Source organism: Myodes glareolus, chromosome 1 (genome assembly GCF_982192425.1).
Source record: "Myodes glareolus chromosome 1, mMyoGla1.1, whole genome shotgun sequence".
In the NCBI taxonomy this organism is placed as follows: Eukaryota; Metazoa; Chordata; class Mammalia; order Rodentia; family Cricetidae; genus Myodes; species Myodes glareolus.
In genome coordinates, this window is record NC_142026.1 from 59,780,956 (window position 1) to 59,797,783 (window position 16,828).

A 16,828-nucleotide genomic window follows, 5' to 3' on the forward strand; every position below is an offset into this window, starting at 1 on the left:
ACGCCCACAGGTCCACATCTTCCTTATGAAAAACCAGCCCTTCCACTCCACCAGAGTGTTGGGAGAGAACAAGGACACCAGTTAATTCAAGTGTCCTGGGTTTTAATCCCCACCTTTCCTGTTGGCTGTGTGGACCTGAGAAAGTCCCATAACCATTGTGGACCTCAGTTCTTCCATCTCTAAGATGGGCATGAGGGTAATAGTTATGGAATGGGAATGAGAGTTCAGTAAATGAAGGCAAGTAGCCAACTTAAAGCAGTGTCTGGAGATGTATTATGGACTATTAACTGGTGATTTTGACCTTGACCAGATGGGGAGCTCTGAGCCAGCAGGACTTGTCTTTGCCCTGACCACTCTAGGTTGTCACTGTCTACAGTAGGTCTGTCCCCCTCTGGCATTTGGGCTCTCTGAGGACAGTACTGTTAGTCACATGGTCACCTCAGTGTTGCCTAGTATATAAGTCAGACTGATGAGGCTGTTTGATGGAATGTATAACAGCCCAGATATAATGGTACAGGCCTCTCATACCAGCATTTGAGAGCAAGAGATGAAGAGTTTAGAGCTATCCTGGACAACATAGCAAGACTATCTCAAAATAAAAGATGTTAAAAACTAAAAGTATGGTTTAATGGTAGAGCACTTGCCTAGAATCCCCTAGTGAGGGTCTGGGGTGTGGCTTAGCAGTAGAGCCCTGCCTAGAATCCCCCAGTAAGGGGCTGGGGTGTGGCTCATTGGTAGAGCCCCTGCCTAGAATCCCCCAGTGAGGGGCTGGGGTGTGGCTCAGTGGTAGAGCCCCTGCCTAGAATCCCCCAGTGAGGGGCTGGGGTGTGGCCCAGTGGTAGAGCCCCTGCTTAGAATCCCAAGGGGCTGGAAGTGTAGCTCAGTGGTAGAGACCCTGCCTAGAATTTACCACAGAGGGGTTTTCCCTTTCAAGGTATAGAATTGAGAGGTCCAGGAAGGAAAATGGCCTGCCCCCTCTAGCTAGAAGACCAAAACTGAGATTCAATCCTGAAGTTTCTCCAACTTGAAAGACCTCCAATGTCGGTCAGGCTGCAGCTGCACTCCTACCCACATCCATGCAGTGCCCAAGAAAAGCAGAAGTGGGTGTTCTTCCCTCTCCAGGTCTCACTTCCTGCTGCCACGGGCTCAGGCTGGACAGTTCCTGAGGGAGGGTCATGGCTGTCCCAGGGAAAAGAGAAGTAGGAGTGGGTTTGAGCCCACTGTCTGCACCCATCTCCCCTTTGTCCTGGCAGAGGTTCCTCTTCCCGTCTGTCACTGTAGGTCAGAGAGCAGGCCTGTCCCCTCCTGCTTCCCATCACTGGCCTGCCTCCTCCTCAGATCTTGTAATACCGGTGTCACCCTCTCTCTGGGGACTGTGTCACTTTGGGAAAGCTACTGAAATTCTGGGCCTCAACCTTCTATAAAATTGGAAGGTGAAAAAGAATTGAGCCTGTAAGTGAAGAAGAGGAATTGGGTGTGCTTACCCACAAACAGGAGGCTTAACAAGGTCTGAGCACATAGTAGGCACTTGAAAAATATTCGGGGGGGGGGGGGCTGAGGCATAGTTTAGTGGTAAAATATTTGCGTGACGTGTATGAGACCTTCCGGTTTATCCCCAGTCACGCCAAGAAAGGGGGGTTGGGGGTATGTCTCAGTCAGCACAGTGCTTAGCATGCAAGCTGGAGGACCTGAGTTTGATCCCTCAGATCAACACCAAAGAGCAGAGCGTAGTGGAACACACTTGTAATACCAGCACTGGGATGATGGAGATGGCGGATCCCCAGAACTCACTGGCTGGCCATCTTAACCAGATCAGTGAGTTCCAGGTCCTGCTGAGAGACCCTGTCTCAAAAAAACAATGTGGGGGCCAGCAAGATGGCTCAGCAGGTAAAGGAAATCAATTCCCAGGACCCAAGTGTAGTAGGAAAGAACTGACTCACAGAAATTGTCCTGCAGTGCACGTACTCACACTCACAAATAAATAACCATAACAACAACAACAACAGGCATGGTGGAATATGCCTTTTGTCTCTGTCTCTGGAGCATAAGAGGCAGGTGGATCGCTTGAGTTTGAAGCCAGATTGGTCTATGTAGCAAGTTTCACACCAGCCAGGGATACATACTGACACCCTATTTCAGAAAAAAAGAAGTCAGGGAGAGAGCAAATTGAGATTATTCTGTATAGACAAACTAATCTACATCGTTTGACATACTATGAGTCCCCTTGTCACTCAATAAGGAGACAAGATCTGGAGGTTGTTTCTTTTTTTGTTTTTCAAGACAAGATTTCTCTGTGTAGCCCTAACTGTCCTGGAACTCATTCTATAGACCAGGCTGGCCTTGAACTCACAAGATCTCCCTACCTCTGCTTCCCTAGTACTGGGATTAAAGGCATGCACTACCCACTGCCTTGCCCTGGTTCATTTTTTTCAAGATAAGATTTTTCTTTTTTTTCTGAGACAAGGCTGTCCTCGAATTGGTGAGCCTCCCGCCTCACTGAGAGCTGGGATTATGGGTGTGTGTCACCACATCAGCTGCACAATTGAAGTTAATCTTTTTGTTTGTGTCTGCTCGGTCTGGTCTTTTTGTTGTTGCTTTGGGGTTTTGTTTATGGATGTTTGTGTGACACTAGGGACGCAGTGTGTGCATTGGGCAAGTGCTCTACCACTGAACCGCTCCTTCAGCTTGTACCTTTCTTTCAAGGTATCTCTGGTCCTCTAAATGAGGAAGTTGAGGCTCAGAAAGGGCAAAGAGAGTCTTGCCAGAGGTGGCTTTTGCAAATGGCAAGACATGGATGGTGAGACCATATGACTTCTTTGCAAATCTGAATGTCTGTCCATGTTGTCCTGTTGTGAAGTTACAATACACATGCATGCGGATGCAGAGAGATGTGTACACGCTCGGAGACAAATGCATACTCAGACACACACATGGAGAGAGACAGACACACACTCAGAGACCCACATATCTACTCTATAGATACTATGACAAAGTTATATAATATATATATATATAGTATAGTTATATTCTATGACTACACTGGGACCACAATCAAGAGTGGTAAGACTGTTCTCTGGTTCTCGTGTCTTCCCCATCCTCAGGCTGTACTGTCAGACGATGGGGTGGGCATCTGGCTGGGAGAGCCAGATCCTCCGGAAGAACCTCTCACGTTGCAAGTATCTGTGCCCCCTCACCAGCTTCGGCTGGAAAAGCTCCTTCCTCATACCCCATATCACATCCGGGTATCCTGCACTAGCAGCCAGGGCCCCTCGCCCTGGACCCATTGGCTTCCTGTGGAGACCACGGAAGGAGGTAAGAAGGTCTTGGGAGGAAGATGCCATTGTGCTTTGCTTTTTTATTGGTGCCACCCCAAGCTTCTCCTCTCACCCTGTTACCCCACATGGCCTTAGTCTTCTTGTCCAGCCCCTGACCCCTGCCTGCTGGCCTCTCCCCAGATCTCCCTGAGCTTCCGCTCGTGGAAGGCCTGCATGAATTGCCCACGCGTGTGCTCTTTGCAACCTGCCCCACTTCCTGGGAACAGGGGAGGGGGGTCAGGAAGAGGTGGGGGTACCAGCTTCCCTCTTCCATGTCCTCCAGTGCCCTTGGGCCCCCCTGAGAACGTTAGCGCCATGCGGAATGGGAGCCAGGCCCTCGTGCGTTGGCAGGAGCCAAGGGTGCCCCTGCAGGGAACCCTGTTAGGGTACCGGTTGGCATATCGAGGCCAGGACACCCCCGAGGTGGGTGCTGCTGGCTGGGTTAGGGTGGAATGGTTGTGGGAAGAGGGAAATGGGGAAGAGGTGACAAAGTAGACACAGGCAGCTGGGTAAGTCGGGTACTATACATTGCACCATGCCTACTAAGGCAATTCCGGGGATCCTAAATGGGTCCACAAGGCAGGGGCTAAGGAATGTCTTTTTGTGAGCGCTGTAAAAGCACCTTCTTACAGAAGCACCATCTTACAGAAGGGGTGCTTCCTTAATTTATACAAATGTTTTATCTGGGCTAGCTGTACCCCAAGGTGGAGAGAGGGGATGGAAGGTTAGAAGAGGTTGGATGAAAGTGAAAAAATGAGATTTCAGTTCTTCAGCAAATTCTGAGCTGTGCCTGGTGCCAAACACGGTTTGGAGCTAAAGATGTGGCCAGGAATGAGGTGGAGTCCCTGCTCTATGCAGTTGGCCTTCCAGAGTGCATGGGGCTAGAGATGTGGAGACGGGGGTGGAGATGAGGGGCTAAGGATGAGGAAGAGTTGAGGCTGTAGTCTTAGGAGTTTTGGACCTAAACATCCATCCTGATGTTGCCTCTGGACTTTCTAGGTACTTATGGACATAGGACTAAAGCAAGAGGTGACCCTGGAACTTCGGGAGGATAGGCCTGTGGCTAACCTGACTGTGTCTGTGGCAGCCTATACCTCTGCTGGGGATGGGCCCTGGAGCCTTCCTGTGCCCCTGGAGCCCTGGCGCCCAGGTAACTTCAAAGCCATGCCCAGGCCCCTTCCAGTTGCCCTTGGGATTGCCTCTTCCTGCCACCCTTGATTTGCTCCCCATGCCTCTGGATGCTCCCCCAACTTAGAGTCTGAGCCCGACACAGAGCCTCCCTCAAACTGTTCACTGTGTCACATCAGTCTTGCCCTCTCTGAGCACATCTCCCTTCTGTCCTTTCTCCTCACAGGGCAAGGACAGCCACTCCACCATCTTACTCCACTGGGTAAGGGCGTTTGTATCCCCTCTCTTTCCCTCCCTTCAACATGCAGTGAGGGTTACACGTACTTTCCACACTCCCTTCATGCCTCCTAAGCATGTTGCTCTAATCCTCCACTTCTTTGATGTCTGTGGTCCTTGATGGAGGTGTCTAGAATGGCCCAGTGAATGGTATGGTTGAGTGGCTAGATTCAGGGACACATGGGTATGTGAGGGATGAATTAATATACACTGAATGATTTGATGCATGCATGAATGGATGGGTATGCAGAAACAGGGTTGGTAGACACAAAGATGAATAGATGTATGTGTGGGGAAAAAAGACTGAAGGATAGCGAAGCACAGATCCCAGCACTTAGGACACAGAGGCAGATCTCTGTCCAGCCTGCTGTATGTGGTGAGTTCCAGGCCAGTCACATAGTGAGACCCTGTCAAAAAAAAAAAAAAAACAAAAAACGATTGAAGCATGGATAAGCGGATGTATGTTTGGGTGGGCATATGGAGTGTGAATTGGTGTACACATAGATGAATGCATATATAGACAGGCCAGTGGATAAATGGGTGGGTGGGTGGAAAGTATGATGGATGAATAGACAGAGCAATGGAAGGAAGGAAGGAAGGAAGGGAGGAAGGGAAGGAGGGAAGAAGGGAAGAAAAGAGAAGAAGGTAGGAGAAAAAAGGATAGAGGTTCTATCTTTCAAATATTTCTTCAGTCATTCTCAAATGTTCTACCCACTTCCATTGGACCCTCCTGGCATTGTTACAGCCTACACTCAGAAGACTTTCTTTAAATGCCCTTCGCAGACCCGCTCATACTTCTCCTTTTGTGAGACAGAGCTTCACTATGTAGCCCCTGGCTAGTATGGAACTCTATGTAGACCACGAAGGCCTGAAACTCCTAATACTGGGCCTAAAAGCAGGCACCACCAGGCCCAGCTATGTTCAGTGTCTATGTGAATACTCTGCGTGTGCCTTATATCCACACAATTGCACATGACACAATTGCAACCACTGACAAATGTACAGTCCACAACTGCCCCATACACTATAGCTGCCTTTCCAGGAATTTAGCCCAAATGCCCTCACCCGTAACAGTCCTGTTACCTTTCTGTCTCCTCCCTCTGTCCTCCTCCTCTACACACACACACACACACACACACACACACACACACACACACACCTGTGCTCGAGTCCTCCCATGCTCTGTTCTACGCCCATCCTTTCCCCGTGCTTTTCCTATACTCCTCATTTGCCAGTTCACACACTTTGCATGTTCACCACACACTCTTCTCATCACATTCTTAGAGATCATTGCTCATAGCCTGCTATGACGGTGCACGCTTGCAATCCCAGCACTTGGAAGACTGTGGAGGCAGAAGGATTAGGAGTTCAAGTCATCCTGAGCTACAACAAACCTAAAAGGAAAAGAAAAGAGGCGGGGCTGTAACGTAAAGTACTTGCCTAGTATGCACGAGGCCCTGGATCCCATACTCAGCACTGCATAAACCAGGCATGGTGATACATGCCTGTAATCCCATTGCTCGAGAGATGGAAGCAGGAGGATCAGAGGTTAAAGATCATCCTTGGTTACATACTAAGTTTGAGGCTAGCCTGTACCAAAACTCATACCCATTATATGCATATCTGCACTCATAACCACTGTATGTATACACATCTACATACTCATGACCACTGTGTGTATACACATCTGCACACTCATAGCACTATATGCATCTCTGCACACTCATACCCACTGTATGTATACACCTCTGCACACTCATAACCACTGTATGCACATCTGCACACTCATTCCACTGTATGCAGATCTACACATTCATACCCACTGTATACATATCTGCACACTCATACCCACTGTATATATGCACCTCTTCACACTTATACCTACTGTTTGTATACACCTCTGCACACTCATAACCACTGTATATATGTACCTCTGCACGCTCATATCCACTGTATATATACACATCGGCACACTCATACCCACAGTGTACACATCTGATCTTTTCTTTCCACTGATTTCACACTTCAGCCTCCCTTCCATGTCACTCCCTCTTGGGCCCCAGGGAACCAGTTCCAGGAACCTTAGCTATGATCTGTCCCCCATACCCCCTGACAGTGAGTGAACCCCCACCTCCTGCCTTCTCGTGGCCCTGGTGGTACGTGCTGCTGGGAGCAGTTGTGGCCGCTGCCTGCGTCCTCATCTTGGCCCTGTTCCTTGTCCATCGGAGAAAGAAGGAGACCCGCTATGGGTGAGTTGCAACTCCATGGGAGAGGCTCTGTGGATGGGGATGGAGAGGCTGGAGTCGTGGAAGACCAAGGAGGAGTGTGTGTGTGTGTGTGTGTGTGTGTGTGTGTGTGTGTGTGTGTGAAGGATCTGAATGAGGCTAAGGAGACCTGAGGAAAAATGGATGATGCTGGTCCAAGATGTGCTCAGCAAGCACCAGAGGAGAGAAGCTCAGCTTGGGAGTGCACTGGTGCTTGCTTTTGTCCCTACTGCAAGGCTTCCACGTCGTTCTGTTCATCTCTCATCTTCTCCCTTCTCCCTCCAGGGAGGTGTTTGAGCCAACAATGGAAAGAGGTGAATTAGTAGTTAGGTATCGTGTCCGAAAGTCCTACAGTCGCCGGACCACCGAAGCCACCTGTAAGTGAGCTCCATGTCTCCTTCCATGCACGGGTCAGTCGCTTAAATACAAAAAGAAAAGAAAAAGAAAAGGAAGGAAGGAAGGAAGGAAGGAAGGAAAGAGAGAGAGAGAGAGAGAGAGTTGGGTCTCTGTTGGCGGTCTCTGTTCATTCCCGGCCATCCAGACCCAAAATAATTACACAGAAAATTGCATTAATTAAATCACTGCATGACCAATAGCTCAAGCATCTTTCTAGCTAGCTCTTACATCTTAAATTAACCCGTTTCTATTAATGTGTGTATTACCACAAGGTTTGTGGTTTACTGGTAAAGTTCCCGGGCATCTGTCTCCTTTGGCAGTGGGTACTTGGCATCCCCTTGACTCCGCCTTCTTTTTCTCTAGATGTCTTCCAGCCTGACTATATTCTGTTAAGTCATTGGCCAAAAGCAGCTTCTTTATTAACCAATGGCAACAAAACATATTCACAGCATACAGAGGGGAATTCCACATCAGGTCTCTGTAGGTGGTCTGAGATTCTGTAGATGCATGAGACACACATTTCTGAAGGTATTTAGAACACAATGATATTAGAACCTCAGGGACAGTGAAGCCTGAATTGCACACAACTTTAGAACAGTAGACGGCAGGGTGTTGTGTGTTCTCATCCCTGCGACAAAAACAGCTTATAGAAGAAAGGGTTAATTTTGGCTCAGAATTTGAGGGTATGGCTTGGGTAGCTGGAGCATTAGGAAGCTGATCAATTTCTGTCTGCAGTCAGGAAGCACAGACTGATGAAGCCTTCGCTCTCAGTTTGATTTCTCCCCATTATTTGGTCCAGAACCCCACCCAGCCCAGGGAATGGTGCAGCCCAGGGAATGGTGCAGCCCACATTTAAGGTGGGTCCTTCCTACCTCAACTCCTAATTCAGAAACTCCCTCCAACGCATGCCCAGAGGCTTGTGGCCTAGGTAATTCGAGATCCTGCCAGTTTGACATTTATATATTTTGGGTTTTGTTTGTTTTGAGAAAAAGACCAGGCTAGACTTCAACTGCTTTTGCCTCCATCTTCCAAGTGCTGGGATTGTAGACATGAGCTGAGACAGCTGCCTCTTTCCTTTTCATTCATTCTCTCTTCCTTTCTTCTTCCTCCTTCCCCTCCTCTCCCTCATCCTCCCCCTCCCCCTCCTCCTCTTCTTCCAAATCAGTCTCACTCTGTAACTAAAGTTAGCCACAAACTTGCAACCTTCCTGTCCCCACCTCCTGAGCACTGGGACATGGGTCGCTACGCTAGGATCAGTGGCTCTCAGACACAGTAAATATTTGTTTTCTGGTTTTTTGAGACAGGGTTTTTCTGTGTAACTTTGGAGCCTGACCTGGAACTCATTCCTATAGACCAGGCTGGCCTCGAACTCAAGATCTGCCTGCCTCTTCCTTCCGAGTGCATGCACCACCACTGCCTGGTCGACACAGTAAATCTTAGGGACACCAAACTCTAAGAGCCACAAGTTCTTGGGGAAGTGTCCAGTGGTGATGGTGATAATGAAGGTGATGACAGATGATACTTACACGGGATGATGAAGACAGTGACAGTGGCACAGTAACCCCCCACCCCCACACGCTTTTCTAAGCATTCTATACACTTCACCTCATTTGATCCTCGAAACCCAAAGGCATGAGTGCCTGTTCTCACCCTTGCCTCAAAAATGAGGGAGCGATAGCATAGAGTAGCTAAGCAATTTGCTCAATGTCACACAGTTTGCTTAAATGTGTTCAAGGGAGATTTAAACCCAGCCAGTTTCCCTCTGACGTCATTTCTGTTTGGTTTTGTTTATTTTTGATAGGATCTCAGGCTTCTCATAAACTTTCTATGTAGCCAAGATCCTCATAAAGTTCTGATCCTACTGACCCCAACTTGTTCCAACGCTCACTCTCTCTCTCCTCCTCTTCCCTTCCTCCCTCCTTTCTTTCCTCCCTCCCTCTTTTACTCCTTCCCCCTCCCTATCCCTCTTTCCTGGGGCTGTAACTCAGGGCCTTGCATCTCCTAGGCAAGCAGGGTAGCACAGTGACATATACTATTGACGTCTTGAGGCAGTGTCTCACCATATAGCTCAGGCTAGCCTTGAACTTGCCATCCTCCTGCCTCAGCTTCCCGTACTCTGGGATTACATGCATGTGCCACCATATACAATTTGAAGTCAGTACTCCTAACCGCCATACCCAGAAATGGCCTCTTGGAATTATACACTGTTAGAAAAAAAAATTCAATAGAATTGATAAACTCAGTCTTGGTCTGAGGAACAACGTGCTCAGCACTGTAGCCTCTTATAGTTTTGAAAATCACAGGGTCTTAGAACCAAAGTCCCTGTAGATCGCAGAGTCACGGAAGGTCCCAGCTAAGGAGGACCTTCAAAGGCACCACTCGTGAAAGCGCCTCAGCTTTCCAGCTAGGGAAACTGAAATCCAGAACACAAAGAGACAGCACTAAGTCTAGATCTAGCACACAGACTGCCAGGGTCCCAGGGGATGCTGGGAAGGTCTGGGAAAGACATTTATTTACAAAGAGAGGCGACAGCAGTAGGAAGGCCACAGTGATTCGATGGGGTAATACACAGCCTCAGTTCTCGCAGCATGAGCCTGGTCCCGAGAGGTTCCTGAGACCTGGGCTGGACATCCATGAGGTCAAAGTGATTTTCACAGTAGCATCATCACCAAGATTCTGCTTGCTCTTTTGCACCCTCGTTCTTCATAAACTTTCAAGGGAGTTTCCCTTAGGCTCCCTGATCTGTAATAATATCATCAACAACCTGTAGTCAAAGAAACATATGCTTGTGTGTTATTGTGTTTTTAAAAATCTATTGTCAGGGGCTGGAGAGATGGCTCAGTAGTTAAGAGTGTTGGTTGTCCTTCCAGAGATCCTGGATTAGATTCCCAGTGACCACATGGTTGCTCACAAACAGCAATAATTCCTGTGCCAAGGTATCTAATGCCCTCTTCTGGCTTCCATGGGTACTGTATGCACATGGTGCACAGATACACATGCAGACAAAACACCCATATATACATATACATAAACAAAAATCAAAAAATAAAATAAACTATTACCTTAAACAGGACATGGTTGCAGATCGTGGAAGGCTAAAGTCGGGACATTGAGAGTTTAAGGCTTGCCTGGGCTAGGTTGAGTTCAAACCTAGCCCATGTAACTTAGTGAAGACTGTCTCAAAAGAAAAAGTAAAAAGAGGTCTGGAGATGTAGCCCAAAGCTCAGTGGTAGAGCCCCTGCCTAGAATTCCCCAGTGAGGGGCTGAGGACGTGGCTCAGTGGTAGATCTGCCTAGAATCTCCCAGTGAGGGGCTGGGGGTGTGGCTCAGTGGTAGAGCCCCTGCCTAGAATCCCCCAGTAAGGGGCTGGGAACATAGCTAGGCTGAACTGCATATTAAGACCTTTTTAAAAATAAACTGAATGCAATGTCTTCTGCACTACCTAATAATATTTTGTTTTGTTGTTGTTTTTGATTTTTTTTTCTCGAGACAGGGTTTCTTTGGAGGCTGTCCTGGCACTAGCTCTGTATACCAGGCTGGCCTCAAACTCACTGAGATTCACCTGCCTCTGCCTTCCAAGTGCTGGGATTAAAGGCGTGAACCACCACTACCTGGCACCTGGCCCTAATAATATTCTTTTTTTTAAAAAAAGATTTATTTATTATGCATGCAGTATTCTCAGTACTCTGCCTGCATGTTTGCCTGCAGGCTAGAAGAGGGCACCAGATCTCATTACAGATGGTTGTAAGTCACCATGTGGTTGCTGGGAATTGAACTCAGGACCTTTGGAAGATCAGGCAGTGCTCTTAACCTCTGAGCCATCTCTCCAGCCCCCTAATAATATTCTTATATGAAGATTATGGATTCTGTTTTGTTTTGTTGTTGGTAGTGGTTTATTGTTTGAGACAGGATCTCAGTATATAACCCCCACTGGCCTCAAATTCACTTTGTAAGCCAGACTGATTTTAAACTCACAGAGATATGCCTGCCTCTGCTTTTTGAGTGTTAAAAATGTATGTTCTTGAGACTGGTCCCTTATGTAGTTCAGGCTAGCCTCAAGCTCTCAGTAATTTGCCTATTTTTCCTCCCTGAGGAGGACTAGAAAAATATTATATCATACCTGATCTTACTTATTTTGTAATCACATAATTATAATATTTATGGGGTGCAGTTTCTGGAACACAGGGGACTAGCTAGTTACTTGTGTAGCATGTGTAATTATCAAGTCTGGGTGATTAGTTTACTAGGCTTTCCATCTCCTTGTTCTGGTGACTATGTTTAACAGCTGGTACAGAGGCTACTGACCAATTAGGGTGCTCACTGGAGCAAGACTGTGACCAGGTTTTCACCTGTGGCTGCTGCTACAGGGCAGATTTAGAGGCCACAGGAGCTGGGATAGAGTGACTGCTTGGGACAGGAGCTAATTTTGAAGCAATGTAGAAGTAGTTCAGTGACTCAACAATGGGTATGTCCCTCTGGGCACATACTGCCTGGACATCAACCCTGCCATGCTGCTCTGTCCACTCTTTTCAGTGAACAGCCTGGGCATCAGCGAGGAACTGAAGGAGAAACTACGAGATGTCATGGTAGATCGGCATAAGGTGGCCTTGGGGAAGACGCTGGGTGAAGGTGAGTCTCACACACACACACAGACACGATCCACCAGAACCCTGAGATTCATCTCTCCCCAGTTCTCAGCCAACTGGAGGGAACACTGTCCCCATGAGTCCTGCTGAGGTCAGTGTCTTCCTTCTGCCACAGGAGAGTTTGGTGCTGTGATGGAGGGCCAGCTCAACCAGGATGACTCCATCCTCAAGGTTGCTGTGAAGACAATGAAAAGTGAGTATGTGGACATGTGTGTGCGCATGTGGGGCCCAGTCCCTAACCCGAGCCTTTTCCCTATACCCTGGGAAAGCGTCAGTTAGAAAATGGAGCCCATGACAGGCCCTTGAATAGAAGGAACTGAATGCAGGGACACTGCTATCACGTTAAATGAAGGTCGGATTGACATACTAACCAAGGCTTCAAAACAAACAGATTAGCAACAACAGGAAGTCTCTTCCACCTCTAGGCTGAAGGGCAGAGGGAGGAAACTGTTGCCAGAGCCATGGCCAGCAAGAAGTTGAGAATACACTGAATCAAGTGTTTCCCTGAGGGAGTTAGAGACCTGATGGGCCCTCCTCGTCTTTAAAATTGGCTAATGAGGTGGCCTAAACCCATAACCCCAACATTTGACACCTTGTTTCAAAAAAAGAAAGCCAGGTGACTCAATGGTAGAGCCCCTGCCTAGAAACCTCCAATGAGGGGCTGGAGTGTGGCTCAGTGGTAGAGCCCCTGCCTAGAAACCTCCAATGAGGGGCTGGAGTGTGGCTCAGTGGTAGAGCCCCTGCCTAGAATCCCAGTGAGGGGCTGGGGTATGGCTCAGTGGTAGAGCCCCTGCCTAGAATCCCAGTGAGGGGATAGGGTATGGCTCAGTGGTAGAATAATGTTTGGTTAGAATTTGCTATGGAAGGACTAAGACCATGGCTCACCAAAAGAGTCCTTACCTAGACTCTTCCTCTAGGGCGATTGCCTTGCTTTTGTAAGACCCTGGGCTCTTCCCTTGGTACTATGTAAATAAGCAAATAAGCTCACAATGTGAGGATAATAAGCTCATACCTATTGAGGATAAAATCATTTAACATAGGAAAAACAGTGAGCCTGGCATCTTAAGATTCAGTAATAACATATGATGATGCTGGAGGAGGAGGGAAGAAGTCATCCTCTTTCTCCCTTGTCGCTCACCTCCCTTTCTCTCCTAAGTTGCCATCTGCACAAGATCAGAGCTGGAGGATTTTCTGAGTGAAGCTGTCTGCATGAAGGAATTCGACCACCCCAACGTCATGAGGCTCATTGGTGAGGGAGGGGCGTGTTCCCTTGAGGCCACCCCAGAGCACCAGACCACCCTATTCTATACTGGAAAGGTCAAACTTCCAGGCCCCCCACCCCCTCTCCTTCAAGATCAGCCAACTCCCCTTCTTCTGCTCCCTCAACTTGGAATGTGACCTCTGACCTCTTCCCAGAAATAGCTGAGGTCCCCAGGAGGGCTCCGGAAACATCCTTGGGAAAGGGCTTCTCTGAAGCTGGAGTCCTTATTACCCACCTCCCAAACAATGTAGAGATTAGATTTGAGGGGGTGGGAAAGGGGAAGGCCGAGTTTGTCTGGGAGCGGGGTTGGGTTCCCCTTTTCTGCATAGCCAGAATGATGGATCTCCCTCTGGGGGTGCTCAGGTGTCTGTTTCCAGGGTTCTGACCGAGAAGGTTTCCCAGAACCTGTGGTCATCTTGCCTTTCATGAAACATGGAGACCTACACAGTTTCCTCCTGTATTCCCGGCTCGGGGACCAGCCAGTGGTGAGGGGCATTTCTTTTTCCAGTCCATGCATATTCCCTGGCCACCTACCAGCTACTAAGAAGGAAGGAGACAGTGGACTCACTCTCGTGGATCCCACACTGCAGGGGTAGACAAAGCAATAAATAAGCTAACAGACATAAGCGAGAACATTAAGTGCTCCGGAGGAAATGCAGAAGGAAGAATGATAAGGAGGCCTGACTGAAGGGTGACACTGAAGGAAGCAATCCCAACCTACCACTTAACACGGCCCAGGGTCTGACGACCAGGAAGCCCCCCCCCCCCGCCCTGTCCATCCCCACCCCCGCTGACGTGTATGTCAAAGGCTAGAACAATAGCCCACCAAGTCAGAAAGAGGTAGATTTTTCTAGGATCCTATATCTATGGAAAAGCTACAGGAAAAGCTGATGTTCTCAAAGCCATGGAGAACCACAGCAGATCCAGCTAGGCTCACAAAAGGAGGGAAGGAGGGCTAAGGAGTGAGGCCCTTCTGTGACCCTTCTGACCACTCCTTCTCTCGGCCTTACCACCCCCACCCCCACCCCTTAGTTTCTGCCCACTCAGATGCTGGTGAAGTTCATGGCCGACATTGCCAGTGGAATGGAGTACCTGAGTACCAAGAGATTCATACACCGGGACCTGGCCGCCAGGAACTGCATGTGAGTGGCAAGTTTGCTGGAGGAGCTTCTTTCCCCTTCCCCAGGATGAACGAGGGACTAGAGCCAGTGAAGGTTGGAGCCCCAAACAGGTGTGGTAGTCAACTTTTCGTGTCTATGACAAAAACAAAACAGACAACCAAGTGAAAGAGGAAAGGTGGATTCCAGCTCAGGCTTTTTGAGATTCCAGGCCACAGTCACCCGGGACAACCCATTGGGAGGTGTGGGATCGTTAATAGGCAGCATGGTAAAGCAGAACTGCTAACCTTGAAGGAGCTGGAAACCAGAGAGACACAGAGCCCCATTAGAGGTACCTCCCTAGTGATCTACTGCCTCCAACTAGATACTGTCTCATGACACCCACTCAGCTGTGAACTAGTGGATGGATAGCAAGCATCCCATTGGGCAGCTCTCTGGAGCATAGCCATCTGGGAATCAAGCCTACAGCACATCATCATCATCCTTTTAGGGGTGACATGTCACATCCGAATCGTAAAAGGCCAGCAAGGAGGTCCTAAGCTGTGGTCTTTATTGTTGTTTATTTGTTTTGGTGGAACCTTAGTTGTCTTGAACCCTGAAATGTAAACCAGGCTGGCCTTAAACTCACAGCGATCCCCCTGCCTCTGCCTCCTGAATGCTGGGGTTAAAAGCATGCGCCACCACACCAGGCTAAACCGAGGTCTTGAAGGAGGGTTTGGATGTGGAGCGTGAAGAGATGGGAGGCAGGGGCAGCTCATTGCATAGCACAAGGTGAATGAAGGGACAGAGGTGACAGATGGGTGGTGACATTAGCCTCACATCTGGCTCTTCTCAGTGAGTAAGGAGACGCCAAAGAAAAGCACAAATAGGAAAATAGGCCTGAACTGAAGTCAAAAGGAGATGGGGTGGAGGGCGTGCCATCCTAGACTTAGAACAGTAATCTCATGATCATGTTAGACAGAGGCCTGCACCACCAGGCCTAGCCCGAACATCCTCTAGTCAAAGTTCACGAATTAACAATTAACTTGATTGTTAGATCCTCTTGGTCACTTTTAATCTGAAGTGGGCCCTGATATTACCCTATAAAAAATATTTTCAGCTGGGCAGTGATGGCGCATATCTTTAATACCAGCACTTGGGAGGCAGAAGCAGGCAGATCTCTGTGAGATCTCTGGTCTGCAGAGCGAGTTCCAGGATAGCCAAGGCTACACAGGAAAACATGTATTAATTAATTAGTTAATGGGATTTCTTTTGATCAAGCCAAGGCCAATTGCCTGATCTGATGTCCTCTATTTAAAACATGGTGTTCGCTGTATAGTATTCTCTGGCATGAAAGTCTTGGACTTTTTCTTTTTTAAATGTGGAATCTATGGATGTGTTTGTTTAGCTGCTGTTTGTGCCTATTCTGATCCTCACACACTGTGTGGGTTTTTTGTTTTGTTTCTTTGTTGGGTTTTTGGGGTCAGTGATTTTTTATTTTTGGTTTTTTTGTTTTGTTTGTTTTGCTTTTTTCCTCCTTTGGTTTCATTTGGCTTGCGTGTGTGTGTGTGTGTGTGTGTGTGTGTGTGTGTGTGTGTATTTATTTGTATTTTATGTGCATTGGTGTTTTACCTGCATGTATGTCCGTGTGAGGATATCAGATTATCAGATCCCCGGAACTGGAGTTACAGATAGTTGTGAGTTGCTAGGTAGGTGCTGGGAATTGAACTCAGGACCTCTGGAAGAGTAACTAGTGCTCTTAACCTTTGAGCCATCTCTCCAGCCCCATCACTTGCCTTTTAAAAAAGATTTATTTTATCTATTTGTGTGGTCTAAGTTTGGGTATTTTGACTACATGTATGTGCATTATGTGTGAGCAAGGAGGCCAGAAGAAGGCACCAGAGTTAGATAACTGTGAGCTGCTATGTGGGTGCTGGGAATCAAACCCAGGTCCTTGGTAAACACATGTGCTCTTAAACTGCTAAAATATCTCTCTAGGCTCATTTTTTAAAAGGTTTATTTATTTTATGTGTATGAATGTTTACCACATGAGTTATAATGGTTGTGAGCCACCACGTGGGTGCTGGGAATCAAGCCCAGGTCCTCTGCAAGAGTAACAAGTGCTCTTAACTGTCGAACCATCTCTGCATCCTCCATAATTTGCTTTCTTGAAACAGGGTCTCAAACATCTCAGGCTGGCCTTGAACTTACTGTGTAACCGAAGGTGACTTCTTCTTCCATCTCCCAAGTGCTGAGATTAGCGATTCCCACCATCATTTCTGACTTGTTTTTCATTTGCTTTGGTGTGTGTGTGTGTGTGTGTGTGTGTGTGTGTGTGTGTGTGTGTTGAGACTATACAACTATACTACTCAGGGTGGCTTGTAACTCATGATGTAGGCCAGGCTGACCTTCAACACATAATCCTCCTGCCTCAGCCTGTCAATTG

The 16,828-nt window shown here is 47.9% G+C and overlaps 1 protein-coding gene across 2 annotated transcripts in view; it reads left to right on the top strand.

The window, feature by feature from the left end:
• The window catches only part of Axl (AXL receptor tyrosine kinase), a 30,747-nt gene that overhangs the window by 9,195 nt on the left and 4,724 nt on the right, over positions 1-16,828 (top strand). For both annotated transcript variants that reach the window (XM_048440840.3, XM_048440847.3), the window contains 11 exons: positions 3,102-3,312; positions 3,598-3,737; positions 4,314-4,464; positions 4,669-4,704; positions 6,835-6,967; positions 7,268-7,359; positions 11,912-12,007; positions 12,140-12,217; positions 13,181-13,273; positions 13,649-13,770; positions 14,318-14,427. In XM_048440840.3, coding sequence (XP_048296797.3) covers positions 3,102-3,312; positions 3,598-3,737; positions 4,314-4,464; positions 4,669-4,704; positions 6,835-6,967; positions 7,268-7,359; positions 11,912-12,007; positions 12,140-12,217; positions 13,181-13,273; positions 13,649-13,770; positions 14,318-14,427 — 1,262 coding nt within the window. The remainder of the gene's footprint in view (positions 1-3,101; positions 3,313-3,597; positions 3,738-4,313; positions 4,465-4,668; positions 4,705-6,834; positions 6,968-7,267; positions 7,360-11,911; positions 12,008-12,139; positions 12,218-13,180; positions 13,274-13,648; positions 13,771-14,317; positions 14,428-16,828) is intronic.